Source organism: Otolemur garnettii, unplaced genomic scaffold, assembly GCF_000181295.1.
Source record: "Otolemur garnettii isolate 467f Iridium unplaced genomic scaffold, OtoGar3 scaffold00100, whole genome shotgun sequence".
NCBI lineage: Eukaryota > Metazoa > Chordata > Mammalia > Primates > Galagidae > Otolemur > Otolemur garnettii.
This window is the reverse complement of record NW_003852495.1, coordinates 2,903,722-2,919,072: the sequence shown is the minus strand read 5'-3', so window position 1 is coordinate 2,919,072 and position 15,351 is coordinate 2,903,722. Positions and strand designations below refer to the sequence as shown.

Here is a 15,351-nt window from a genome sequence, read left to right as displayed (position 1 = left end):
TGGCTTATTTTATAATGGTCTCTTTAAACAGACCTTTTCTCCACACCCACAGGCTCTCTTTCGGACAGTGGCAATGATGGTGCCCGACTACGCCATGATTGCTGAAATAGTCCTGTACTCCTGTGGGTTTGTCACTGCTCGGCCACTGTCTGTAAAAATCGTGGCTACATACCGCTTGTGTTCTGAGCAGCTGTCATCTCAACATCACTATGACTACGGAATGAGAGCTGTGAAGTCCGTGCTGACCGCAGCTGGGAATCTGAAGGTAGAGAACACAAGTGTTTCTTATTTATGAATTTCCCATTTGTAAGTCTCAGGTCTGTACCTCTTCACAGAGTTCCAATAACTGGTTGGTTTCATTAACTGACTGAAAAAAATCAATTATTTTACTTTAAAAATTATTATTTTACACACTTGAAAAAGGAAATTTTGTTTTTATGATGGTTTTAGGTGATTTTATATAATGATTATGCATGTAATTCATAGTAATTTGAGTTCTATAACTTTTAAATATGAAACTGGGTATTACCAAGGATTCTGAGAAATATTTTGAAGGCTTTCCATCTGTGTTATATATGTAGCTCTAAAGGAAATAAGTATAATTAATAAATATATTCAAAAGTCTCTAAATATTGTCACTCAAGGTAATTAAGCAATTACAGCCAACTGTAAACTAGCAGTAATAGATATGCAGTATAATGTTTGCATTCAACATGGTCTAAATCATATCTATGTAAACCCAAATACTCCTGGTTAAACCTTTCATTGAAATATTTTGTGGAACCATGAAATATAACTGTATGTTATATATTATATAAAGTTAGTTCTTTATGAAAATAAGATAGGCTGCAGTTAATGACAAAATGCACAACATGACCTTGAAGTTTGCAAAATTTTCACATTTATGATTTGTAGAAGATACGTATTTTAAAATATATTCTACATTTGTTAAGAAGAATGGAATGCATTTTTATCTTCTGTAATAATGTTATCAAGAATTCTGATATATAGTGGTGATATTCTTTTTCACATTAGCCTAACATAACTTCAAGTCGTTTTTTGCAATAAACAAAAATGACTAGAAGCAACAATTTGTATTAACTTGGCATGCCAGGATTATGTTGTGGTCAGATAATGGGAAAGATAATACATTGTCCTAGAGTATGTCATCACTGAAATCTTGACAATGGAATTGAGCTATTAAAGTTAGGCAGCAAATGAATCCTGCAAATGAATCCTATCATTCTTTGTCAAAAGCTAATTCAGAATGGTTGAATGTTTGGGGCTGAATATTTCGAAGTTTGTTTCTTTTATATGAAGAAACAATTTAAATGTTATCTTCAAAATAATAGCTTCTCAAATAGCAAAAGAGACTTCTGACACTTCATAATTTATGTGCAGTTAGATTGATCCAAAGACAAAATCCAGATGAACAGGACTAGCTCTCATGATAAGGAACTCTGGGGATTCAGAGACTGAATCTGACTTCCAGGCATCACAGGATTTGTAAGGCTGAAGCCAGTTAAGTAAGAACACAGCATTTGCTAGGTAGAAAGAGTCTAGAGAAAAAGAGAAAGGGTTCTGGAAACTTAAATGCAGGGAATAGGAGAAACTTTGGATTGAGATGTTGAGTAAATTATTAAAGATGGGAGAAAAAAAATTGAGTTTAGATTTTGTTTGTTTGTTTGTTTGAGATGGAGTCTTGCTCTGTTGCCCAGGTTAGAGTGCCATGGCATCAGCCTAGCTCATGACAACCTCAAACTCCTGGGTTCAACCTCCCAAGTAGCTGGGAGTACCAGTGCTTGCCCCCTGCCCTAGCTGATTTTTTCTATTTTTAGTAGAGATGGGGTCTTACTTTTGCTCAGGCTAGTCTCCGGCTCCTGACCTCAAGCAATTCCACTCACCTTGGCCTCTAGAGCAAGAGGTTAGATTTTTGTTAAAGCTCTTATGAGTAACAAGTTCAGGGCTCAGATTTCCAGTAACCTTTGGGTATACCTCAAACGTTTTAGAACCTAATATGAGTTTTCTTAACATCCTCTACTACTGACGTAGTACATTAACTAGCCTCTCTCCCTCTCTCTGTGAAACTCACTAACACACTCATGGCATACTGAATAGCAAGCAGTTTTGCCCATTCTGTTCTTTTTCAGCTTTTGTCAAATGAGCTGTAGTCCTTACCCAGAGCAAGTTTGCTTGTTCTTGAACATTTCTGAAGCCAGTTGGACGTGTAACTGTTATTACATCATTTCATTACATGGTGGGGAAACTGATGATGTATAAGCAGAAGTAGAAGGGTTTTGTTTCTATGAATATTAAGTTCATTGTTTAAGAAAGATTCAGCAAATGAGAACTGCTAAAATATTGACTTTGAGATGTAGATGAGAAAAGTGTATAAAATTGAAAAAAACCTTAAAAATTTACAAGGATGATATACTTAAATGTCTTACAAGTATCTTTGAAGAGCATTATCCCCTTTGAAAAACAAAACAAAGCACAAAATGGGACAGAATAGATGGTATATTATTGATGTGATTTTGCAAAAAAAAAAGGAAGAAAGAAAAGGTGCAGAATGCAGAACGCTACACTCAGAGAAAAGGCCTTGACTTAAAAATATGGGCAAATGAATGAGTGTTTATATGTTTTAAATTTAAATGCATCTTTTCAAAATAATCACCTACTTTTAATAATTTTTACTTAACTCACAACTAGTCTTGGATCCATAGGATAAGCAAGCTCTAAGCTCTACCTAATATACAGGCAATGGCAACTCCCAAATCACATTGAATTCGTAGTCAGTATCTCTTTACCTAGCATTTCTGTGAAAAGGTAGTTGGTTCAACCTATGTTTATATTATAAGGTAGTAAACACTCAACAAGTGTAAATGTCAGTTTCTAATCAACAATCCAATAAAATGAAAAGAGGTAAGGGCAACATTTCTGCATTTGTTTTAATTGCCTGTAGAGTCTGTGTATTTGTGTGTATTGGACAGGAAATAGAGGTGTGTTTAGAAGATGCAGATATAATCATGAGTGTATTTTCTTTTAGCTGAAATATCCAGATGAAAATGAAGAAATTTTGCTGCTTAGATCTATCATTGATGTAAATCTGCCAAAATTTTTATCCCATGATTTACCACTCTTTGAGGTAAGAACATTTATTATTCTGCTGTATCAAAACTCTTATAGTAAAGTATCTATCAAATGTCCAAGTTGGCAAAGCTGCCTACGAGAACTTCCACCATGAAAAAAATGACGGTATGGAGATACAATAGATCATTCCATGTTTTATTTGAAGTGTGTTTAGCTGGTTTTGTTGCTTTGGATGACATTCAACAACTTGAGATTTTAAATGCCACTTTTTCTTTTTTTTTGGTGCAGAATATAATGAACACACAAAGTTGCAAAATGTTTGCTTATAAAGTCCCCTAGAATGTAGGCTCTCTAAAGAAAAATAATTAATCTAACCTACCACTGAGTCCTTAGCCCAGTGTAGGTACAGCACTTGGTAAATGTTTGTACAATGAATGCTAAAGAAATAAAAGAAATAAGCTTAATTTCCTTAAAAGAATGGGATGACTTTTATAAAACTAATTTAACATAAGAACTAAGTATAATAATCTTGTTATATTTTAAGATTAGAGAGAAAGTGTTAGGATAATATTTAAAGTTTCTGTAACATCATCTGTTTTCATTCTTTTCCTCTTCCCCACAAGAGGGAGAAGAAATAAAGGGAGCATGGGCTCCTTCCAAACATTGGATACTGTACTAACTTGCCCTGCCTTGGAGGAGAGATAGCTTGCCGCACATAGCCGAGGATGCTGTTAATAGCTGTCAGGAAGGGAGAAGAGATAGTGCCGCTAGTGTGGCCCAGTGACCCTAGTTATCCATAGCAACCATCGCATTATTCTGAAGGGAACTCTCCTTAGTTTTTAGAGTTAGAGGTGCAAATATTTTATGGAGCAAATCAATAGGAAAGAGTTCAAATTTTTTCCATAAAACTTTCTTTCCATTTCCTTGGTATTAGTGCATTGTACATTTTGTAGAAGTAAAAGCTGTCTTCATTTTACGAATGTGGGAATATTTCACTAGATGCATTCTTATGAAGTTTTTGTTGATTCATTCAATGAGCATTTACCAAGCAGTGTTTCTCAAGTGGAGCATAATTGGCATTTTCAGCTGGGGCAACTCCTTGTTGTACAAGACTGTCCCATGTGCTGTAGGACATTGGGCCTTCCTGCTCCCCCTAAGAGATGTCCATAGACCTCCCCCCCTTTCCATAGTAATAGGCAGAGGACACCTTCACATATTCCCAACTTTCAACCTGGTAGGAGAGCAAGGGAGTGAGGGGTGCTGGTCTTGGTTGACAGCCACTGAAAACCAAATATTTTCTGGGGTTGTATGCTGCTTTCAGAGATGTGCTTCAGCAATTTGAACAATCTGACAAGATACTCTTATTTATTTATTTTATTTTATTTTTTGAGAAAGAGTCTCACTATGTCACCCTTAGTGACATAGATGTTTGTACATAAATGTTTGTACAATGAATGCTAAAGAAATAAAAGAAATAAGCTTAATTTCCTTAAAAGAATGGGATGACTTTTATAAAACTAATTTAACATAAGAACTAAGTATAATAATCTTGTTATATTTTAAGATTAGAGAGAAAGTGTTAGGATAATATTTAGTGTGTTAGGAAAACATCATCTGTTTTCATTCTTTTCCTCAAGCTCTCAGGCATCACAGCTCACAGCAACCTCAAACTCTTGGCTTAAGTGATTCTCTTGCCTCAGCCTCCCAAGTAGCTGGGAATACAGACACCTGCCACAACACCCAGCTATTTCTTTTTGTTGTTGTTGTTTAGCAGGGCCCAGCTGGGTTCGAACCTGCCAGCCCTGGTATTGTGGCTGGTGCCATAGCCACTGAGCTATGGGCACCAAGCCAAGATACTCTTATTTATATAGCAAACCCCATGTCCCTAATATGGACCAGGTACTATTCTAATTGCTTTATAAATACAAGGGAAATTCAAAAAGTTCATGAAAAATGGAATTAAAAGATAAAAAATATAGACCTTATTTCTCAACATAAGCTCCATCAAGCTCAAGACACGTTGTAAGTGATAATACCAGCAATTCAGTTCATCAGGGTTTTATTCTTTTAAACATGTCAGTGCATTCTTTTTTACATTATTAGTTGAAGAAAATTGAATGCACTATAAAGATTTTTTAAGAGTAGGAAACAAAACAAAGTCAGAAAAAGCCAAATCAGGGATATAAAGTAGATGCCTAGTGATTTCCCATCAAGACTCTCGCAAAATCCCCCTTGTTTGCTGAGAGGAGTGAGGAGGAGCTTTGTCATGGTGGAAAGGGACTGTCTGGTGAAACTTTCCCAGGAGTTTTTCCTGTTAAAGCTTTGGCTAACTTTGTCAAAACACTCTCATACTAAGCAGATGTTATTGCTCTTTGGTGTTCCAGAAAGTCAGCTCAAATACATTTGAGCATCCCCCCCAAACTGTTGCTTTTGACCAGTCCACTTTTGCTTTCACTGGCCCACTTCCGCCTCTTGGTAGCCATTGCTTTGATTGTGCTTTGTCTTCTGGACTGTAGAGTAAAGCTATGTTCCATCTCCTGTTACAGTTCTTTGAAGAAATGCGTCAGAATCTTGATGCCACTTGTTTAAAACTTCTGTTAAAAACTTTGCTCTTGTCTGAAGCTAATCTGGATGCGATGATTTGGGCACCCATTCAGGCGAAAGTGGGCTCCACTTTAATTTTTTGGTCAGAATGGTGTAAGCTGAGCCAATTGAGATAGCTGTGGTGCTGGCCACAGTTTGTGCTGTTAATAGCCCTCTTCAGTTAGGGCAAGAACAAGATACATTTTTTTCCTCAAAAACAAATATGGATGGTCTACCTCTGTGGGATTCATCTTCAAAATTATCTTGTCCCTTCTTAAAACAAGTTACCCATTGTTAAACTACTTATTTCTTTGGGGTATCATCCCCATAAACTTTTTGTAAAGGATCAATCATTTTATCATACTACCACCTAAGCTTCATCATAAGTTCATTGTTTGTTCTTCAATTTTAGCACAATTCATGTTGTTCTGATAGGGGCTGTTTCCGAATTGATGTCTTGTCCTTTTTAGGTCCTCAAATTAGATCCTATTCAGACATGGTACATTAGTATGAGTTTATCTTGTTGCCAAGAATCTTTAAATCAATGCATAACTTTTTCATAACAAACATTTTCCACAAACTTTTTCAAAGAACTCCTTGTAGTGATTTATTTATTGTTTCAAAGGAGCCAGTGGGGCAGGTGCTGTCATTATCCTCATTTTACATATGATGTAACTGAGGAGCACAAAAGATGATAAGTAACTGGTATTTATGGCAATTTCATGAGAGAACAGGGATTCTAACCACAAAATCAGGCTGCAGAGAGCTCTTAATCACTCTGCTGCTTTGCCTTTCCCTTTCCTCTGCCTCAGAAACTTATTGCCTTGATGAACTAGCATGAATATATTCATAACAGCATTTAAAGGATTAGATACAGGAGTAATTAAATGGTAACGCATACATTTTAAAGTGTAGCTTGAATTGTGTATGTGTTGGCATTAAGCACTTCTAAAATTCACCCTTTACCTTCAACAGAAAGAGTACTTTTGTTATCTCACATAAGCTGTGATAACACTTATAGCCTTACCCGTTTATGGAAGTTTCTTAGACCTTGCAATTAACTTTATGTATTCATATACACTAAATAAGAAATCATAATTCTTTCAAACATACATTGTATGACTGTATTCATTTCCTAGGGTGAATATAATAAAGTATCACAAACTTAAAGCTTAAGACAACATTTCTTTATTCTCTTATAATTCTGGAAACTAGAAATCTGAAATCAAGATATTGGAAGGCTGTGGTCCCTCTGAAGGTTCTAGGGAAGATTATTCCTTGCCCCTTCCCAGTTTTTTGTGACTTTCCGAAATTCTTGATGTTCCTGGGCTTGTAACTGTTTCACTCCAGTCTCTGTCTCCATCATCCTGTGGCCTTCTTCCTTGTTTTCTCTATGTCTCAGTCTAAATCTCCCTTTCTGTTCTCTTAAACAGATACCAGTCACTAGATTTAAGGCCAACCATAATTTAGTATGACATCGTCTTCACTAATTATATCTGCAAAGACCCTCTTTTCACATAAGGTCACATTCTGAGGCTCTGGGTGGACATGAAATTTGAGGGTATGCTATTCAACCCACTATGATATATCCACTAAAATGCTTTCAAATTAATCTTTGTGTAGGTTTGAAGTATAGATTAAAGTTAATTATTTCAGGCATGGCTAGTTGTTCTAGCATAATTTGCTGAAAAGATTCTTTTCTCCACTAAATTTCCTCTGCATGTGTGTTGACAATCAGTTGTTTATACATGTGTGGGTCTATTTCTGGGCTCCTTATCCTGTTCCATTGATATGTTTGTTATCTTCCTAATATGACACAGTCTTTGTAATAAGCCTTGAAATCAGATAGTATTAGGCCTCCAACATTTTATTTTATTTGTATTTTTATTGATGCATAATAGACATACATATTTGTGATTCATGAATAATACATTCATATAATTTGTAAAAATAAAATCAATGTACTTGGGATATATAACATCTTAAATATTTGTCTTTTCTTTATGCTGGAAACATTCAAATGATCTTCTAGCTATTCTGAAATTGTAAACCAAGGTCACCCTACTGATTGGTCAATCACTAAGTCTTATTTCTTCTATGAAACCATTAATCAACTTCTCTTCTTCCTCCTGTATACTTCCCAGCCTCTTGTAACTACCAATCTATTCTCTAACTTTATGAGATCCATTTTTTCAGCTCCCACATACAAATGAGAAAATAGCTTTTTTCTCTCTGTTTTGTTTTTTTTAACTTACTATAATGACCTCCAGGTATAACTATGATGCTCAAAATGACAGAATTTTATTCTTTTTTGGATAAATAATATTCCATTGTGTATGTATATATTTTCTTTATCCATTCATCCATTGATGGGCACTTACGTTGATTCAATATTTTGGCTATGGTGAATCGTGCTGCAATAAACATTAGAGTGCAGATACCTCTTTGACATATTAATTTCCTTTCTTTTCGGTTTATGCCCAGTAGTGGAATTTCTGGATCATACAATAGTTCCATTTCTAGGGTTTCGAGGACCCTCTGAACTGTTGTCCATAATGGCCATATTAGTTACATTCCTACCAATAGCATACGAGGGTTCTCTTTCCTTCACATCCTTGCCAGAATTTTTTTGCCTGTCTTTTTGATAAAAGCTGTTTTAACAGGGGTGAGATGATATTTTATATTGCCTTTGATTTGTATTTCCCTGATTATTAGTAATGTTGAGCATTGTTTCCATAGACCTGTTGGTCATTTGTATTTATTTTTATAGTCAGATTATTTGTTTAGTTTTTTGTTTTTTGTGTTTTTTTTGCAATTGATTTGTTTCATCTCCTTACATCTTCTGGTTATTAAACCATTGTCAGTTAGATACTAATATCTAACTGATTGTCTCCCATTCTGTAAGTCATTTCTTCACTTTGTGGATTGTTTCCTTTGCTATGCAGAAGCATTTTAGCTTGATGTAATCCCATTTGTCTGTTTTTGATTTGGTTGTCTGTACTTTAGAGGTCTTATAAAAAAATAAACTTTGCCTAGACCAAAGAGTATTTCCCCAATGTTTTCTTCTAAAAGTTTCATATCCCAGATTTAAGTTTTTAGTTCATTTTGATTTGATTTTTGTGTATGGTGAAAGTGGAGTCTAGTTCCATTCTTCTGCTATGGATATCCAGTTTTCCCAGTTTTTCCCATTTATTGAAGAAGACTATCCTTTCTCCTTTGTATGTTCTTGGTCTCTTTGTTGAAGATGACTTGACTGTAAGCACATAGCTTTGTATCTGGGTTGTCTATTCTCTTCTATCACTCTGCATGTTTGTTTTTATGCCAGTGCCACGCTGACCTGGTTACTATAGCTTTGGAGTAAATTTTGAAGTCAAGTAGTGTGATGCCTTCAGCTTTGTTCTTTTTGTTTTTGTGGCTTCATATAAAATTGAGGAATTTTTTTCTATGTCTATGAAAAATGTCATTGGTATTTTGTAGTGATTATATTGACTCTATAAATTACTTTGGGTAGCATTGTCATTTTAACAATATTAATTCTTCCAGTCCATGAGAATGAAATATAGTTCCATTTTTTGGTGTCCTCTTCAATGTCCTTCAATCAGTATTATATACTTTTCCTTGTTATTTTGTGTTCCCTGAAGCTATCATAAATGGGATTGCTTTCTTGATTTCTTTTGATCACCATTTGCATATATAAATACTACTGATTTTTGTATGTTGATTTTGGATCCTGCAATTTGACTGATTCATTTATTAGTTCTAACAGTTTTTCGGCAGGGTCTTTAGGTTTTTCTATGTATAAGAGCATGTCGTTTGGAAACAAGTAAATTTTGAGTTCTTCCTTTTCAATCTGCATGCTCTTTGTTTTATTTCTTTTTCTTAGTGAATTGCTCTGGCCAGGACTTCTAGTATTATGTTGAATAAAAATGGTAAAAGTAGATATTCTTGTCTTGTTCTAGATATTAGAGGAAAGGCCTTCATTTGTTTTCCTGTTCAGTAGGATGTTAGCTGAGGATTGGTCATATAAGGTCTTTATTATTTTGAATGGTTTCCTTCTATATCCAGCTTGGTGAGAGTTTTATTATAAAGGGATGTTGAATTTTATCAAATCTTTTTAGACACTACTGAAAGAATCATATAGTTTTTGTTCTTCATTCTGTTAATGCAGTGTACCATCTTTATTGATTTGTGTGTGGTGAAACATCTCTTTGGGGGAGTTGAGGGATAAAGCTAGTTTGCTTCTATGCCACCTATTTTAGAACCAGAAGTCAGGTCTCCAACTTTTTAAGGTAAAGATATTATAAAACTAAATATAAAACCTCAAGCTATAAAATTCCTAGCAGAAAACAAGAGAAAGTCTCTGTGACTTTATGTTACACAAAGATTTCTTAAGTTCAACACCAAAAGAACAATCCATAAAAGAATAGATTTATAAAATTGAAAAAAGAAACTTCTGCTCATTAAAGAATACTTTTAAAAGAATGAAAGACAAGCTATAGCCTAGGAAAAACATTTACAAATTATATATCTGATAGAGAATTTGGTATGTTAAGAAAATATAAAAAACTGTCAAAACTCAGCAATAAGAAAATAAACAAACCAATTAAAAATGGGCAAAAGGTTTGAGCAAGCACTTCACCAGAGATAAACAAATGGCACATAAGCTCAGGTAAAGGAGTCAGCCATTGGGAAATACTCATTGAAAACACAATAAAATGTCACTACACAGCATGCCTAAAATTAAAAAGGGTGATCATATCCAATATTGAAACTCTTATACATGGCGAGGTCTTATGATCTTAACTATGATCTTATACATAGTTACAACCACTCTGTAAAACAGTCCATTTCTCAAAGTGTCCAGTAACATGTATTCCTCAGTATTCACCCAAGAGACATGAAAGCATTTGTTCGCACAAAGCCTTGTATACAAATATTTGAGCTGTTTATTTGTAATAGCCATAAATTGTACAAAATGAAAATGTCTATAAATAGGTTAATGAATTTTAAAACTATAGCACTTCACTACAATGAAATACTACTCAGCAATAAAAAGGAATGAGTTATTGATACAGGCTGACACATATATAAATCTCAAAATATTTATGTCAAGTGTAAGAAACTAAAAGAAAAGTGTAGTACTTATCCTATATAATTTCATTTACATTAAATTTGAGACAATGCATATAATAATAATAACTGACCACAGATCAATGGTCATTTGAAGATGGGAGTGGGAGGCAGCAGGGAGGAAAGGGAAAGTGGATTACAAATGGTCACAAGAAAGCTTTGGGGGATGATGGATATATGTGCATCTTGTTTGTGGATGGAAAAACACCCATCAAATTTTATACCTTAACATGCAGTTTTGTGTATGTCAATCATACTTCCATAAAGCTATTAAAATACTGTTAACTATTATTACTTAATGGTTCTTTTCCATCAATGTTAAGTATGTATATTCTATATAAATATATAAAAAGTAAATCTTCCAAATAATCTATCATCAGGGAATCACCTCGGATTTGTTTCCTGGGGTGAAATTACCAAAACCAGATTACAATGATTTGCTGGCAGCGATCAAAGACAATTGCGCCTCCATGAATTTGCAAATGACTCCATTCTTTTCTGAGAAGATTCTTCAAATATATGAAATGATGATTGTGCGCCATGGTTTTATGATTGTTGGAGAACCATTTGGAGGAAAGACCAGTGCATATCGTGTCCTGGCTGGAGCGCTAAATGACATATGTGAAAAGGCAAGTGTGCTATTAATGCATTAATTCATTTATAAGCAGCATTAAGCAAGATAGAGTGTGATGTCATTTTGAAAGATACTTTCAATGTGGCAACTTAGAATCTTGAGAAAAATGAGTCAAAAAGAAAGTAAAGTGAAGCAAATACGAGTTCAGCATCTAAAGTATATAAAGTATAAAGTATAAAAAGGATTTGCCTTTCAAGTTTTTCTTATTTTTTTAATTATAAAGGTAATACATGTTCATTGTAGAAAAAAAGTCTGCAAATGCAGAAAAAACAGAGAGTTTTCCTTTAATACTTTTAGGAACATATTTTTTATTTTCTGTGTAGTTAGAGTTGTAATCTAACTTTTATTATTAGCTTATAATGGTATTGAATTGGGATGTGTGTGTATATATATGTGCATACAAACAAAATGACTGATATTACTCAAAATTCTTATGGACAAACATTTTGGTCTACTTTGTTATACTAAAGGGATGAGGCAGTTTCAAACTCTCCAACTAATATTTCACTTCTATTTACCTCTCCTTGTATTTTGAATTGTTTTTACTTTGTATATTTCAATGTTTGTCACCTGTGTGGGACTTGTGATCATAATTATCATCATTGTGGAGTTTCCCCATAATTCAAGATAATTTTTTTTTTACTTATTATATTATTTGCCCTGGATCTACTTTGTCTAATTTCAATATTGCTGCCCTGTTTCCTCCATGCATACATATCTATCTGCCCATGTCTTTAATTGTGCCTATGAGTGATTTATTTTTTAGAGAAAATGAATAGTTTGACTTCTGTTTTCTCAACGGTCTTTATTTTTTCAAAGGGGAATTTAAATTAATTTATATTTATTACTAAACAAACTAATGTGCTACACATTTCTACATCTATTTCTTCTGCTTTCATGCTCCCACACTATTTTCTCCCTTCCCTTCCCTCCCCTCCCCTCTTTTCTTTTCCTTTCCTTCCTTTCTTCCTCTTTTTTCCCACCGTTCCTGCTTGTCTTCCTACCTTGTTGGTTTGCGTTTTGCTTATTTCTGTTTTTCTTGTTTTGTTGTTTTCTTGCTATATGGACGAATTATTTTTGCTATAAAAGACATAAAGTCTCTAAAAGAACCAAACACGATGCTGCTCAAAGAGTTAAAGAAGACAAAGGTATGAGCAAGTATCCAGCTCATGTGTAAGCCCACATGGTTTATTATCAGGGACCCTGAAGAGCAACATTGAGACTCTATAAAAGGAGCAGGATCCTTCACAAGCACAAACAAGCCATGGCTTCTTGTATTTGTGATGAAAACTTTTCTTTTCATCACAAATATAGCAAGGGGCACAAACTACCAAACTGAAGAAAAGATATTCTCATAATAATCTTAAGCAGTAAAACAAACTCAAGGTCTTTGCTTCCCTTTCTGTGCCTAGGAAGAGATAAATATAAGAATATCTTTTCTTCAGTTTTGGTAGTTTGTGCCCCAAGATCTGGGGGGGGGGGGAGACGGAGGGCAGGCAGAAGCCAGTATTGGGAAAAGTTGAACTTGTTATGTCGTTACATGTAAAATATAAACAATTGTAAATAGATGGAGCACAAGGCATTTTTAGGACCGTGAAATGATTCTGTATGACCATATAATGGTGGATAGGTGACATTAGATATCAAATTGTGCAGTAGTAAACCCTGATATGAACTATAAATTCTAGTTAATAATAATATATAATATTGATGTGTCAGTCATGACAATGCACGATGCAAGAGCAGGATGTTAATAATAAGGGAAATTGTGCTGGGTGATAGAGGGAATGCATGAAAATCTCTATACTTTTCTGCTCATTTTTTCTGTAAACCTGAAACTACTCTTTAAAAAGGTCTATTAACTTGAAAAAATGTTTTATGCCTATAGGATATTAACATTTCTTGCAATAATGCCATTGACCAACGTTCACGGTCCTGGTAGAAATTAAAAATTTACCAATATTAACTTTTCACTACATGAGAAGTATTTTTCTCTATATTAGATCTTTTCATTTCCTCTCAGAGAATGTTTTATAGTAGGGACCAGCAAATTACCACCCATATTCAGCCAAATTCAGTCCAAAGCCTATTTTTGTAATCCAAAACTTTTAATTGTGTTAACATTTTAAAAATTGTTTAAAAAGAAAGAGAAATAGAGAAAGAAATCTAATAGGCCTTTACCAAAAAAAAGTTGCCAACTCCTGTTTAATAGTTTTAGATTTATAGATCTTATACAACATTTGCTAATTTCATTCTAATTATTTTGTGAGGTTTTTAGTACTATTATACATAGTATTTTTAGAATTTTATTTTTCAGTTGTTCATTGACATTATATAGAAAATACAATAGATTTTATATTTTGACCTCGTATGCTAGAACATTGTTAAATTCACTCCTTACTTCTGTAGTTTCTTTGTAGATTCCTAAGGATTTTCTCTATACATAGTTAGGTTTTCTACAAATAGTGATGAATTCTTCTACATGAATAAGTGATTGGTTTTTCTTTCTTTAAGGGGCTAATGGAAGAAAACAAAGTTCAAATAACTGTTTTAAATCCCAAGTCTATCACCATGGGTCAACTGTATGGACAGTTTGACTTAGTGTCCCACGAGTGGTCTGACGGGATCCTTGCCGTCAGTTTTAGAATATTTGCTTCTTCAACGGTAAGTACAACACTTTTCCATCCATATTTTTAAAAGTTATGAGATTTACTTCTGACTAATTTCTGATTTTTTCAGTTGTTCCAAACTAACCTATTATTTTTTCATTTGAGATATTTACTTAAACACAGTACCAGGTAGTCTGGAAGAATTGCTGTGAAGAGCAATATTGGCACCTACAAAAATGCCAGCGACCATGCTAGCAAGCACGTTCACCTTGGGTGTATGTAGAAGACAGGGCAGTAGAAAAGAAGACAGGATAAAGCGGTTCCCGTTCTTTTATTTCAAGCCAGGTGATGCAGGACAGAGAGCATCTGAATGACATGACCCTTTTGTCTCTTCAGTGATGTGATTTCTGTGCCTGCTCTTTGGGCTGCTGCCATTGTCGCACTCACTCATTTAAGATATACTCCAGTGTTTAGAGAAGAAATCTTATGCCTTTGTAAAAAGGTGTCTTAAGGTTCTATGCCTTTCCCTTTAGCGTGTTAGGATGAGAATGGGCTGCTTTGTGGAAAGCAGAGAGGTAAGGGACATCCAGCTGCTGACAGTTGTGGGTGGGAGAGTAGGCACTTACTTACTCATAGCTTGTTCTGCTGGATGGCCAGTGCCCACTCTCATGAAAAAAATCCACAGAGCAAGTGTTAACTCGGTTGGCATATTTCAGCATGTTCTCCATGGAGTGTGATGATAGGAGAGAAAGCTTAGTAAGGGTGGTGTATAGAAAAAGGGACTTAAGCTAGGGATGATGATTTCTTACATTAAAAAAAAATAAATGTTTTCTTTTTTCTGATCACCATACAGCCTAAACTTGGTTGTCTTTACCCACTGTCGGACCCAGTGGACCATGCTTCATGAGTCCAGTGTAAGAACACAGAAAACATGAAATCTCTGGCTAGGCTATCATGGCACAGTGGTTATAGCACCAGCCACATACAACAAAGTTGGTGGGTGCAAACCCAGCCCAGGCCAGCTAAATAGCAATGACAACTACAACAACAACAAAAATAGCCAGGCATTGTCACGGGCGCCTGTAGTCCCAGCTTCTTGGGAGGCTGAGGCTAGAGAATCACTTAAGCCTAAGAGTTTGAGGTTGCTGTGAACTGTGATGCCATGGCACTCTACCAAGGGTGACAGCTTGAGACTCTGTCTCAAAAAAAAAAAAAAAAGAAAGAAATCTCATCTCTGCTCTTATGGGCATAAGGATTGACTACCATGATACGGTGTTCTTTCCCAGAATCAAGCTTTACTAGTAA

General features: G+C 34.8%; 1 protein-coding gene across 1 annotated transcript in view; it reads left to right on the top strand.

The window, feature by feature from the left end:
* The window catches only part of DNAH7 (dynein axonemal heavy chain 7), a 272,843-nt gene that overhangs the window by 114,100 nt on the left and 143,392 nt on the right, over window positions 1–15,351 (top strand). Inside the window, exons 27-30 of the mRNA XM_003796072.2 lie at window positions 53–265; window positions 3,047–3,145; window positions 11,184–11,432; window positions 13,952–14,101. Of these exons, the coding sequence (XP_003796120.1) occupies window positions 53–265; window positions 3,047–3,145; window positions 11,184–11,432; window positions 13,952–14,101 (711 nt within the window). The remainder of the gene's footprint in view (window positions 1–52; window positions 266–3,046; window positions 3,146–11,183; window positions 11,433–13,951; window positions 14,102–15,351) is intronic.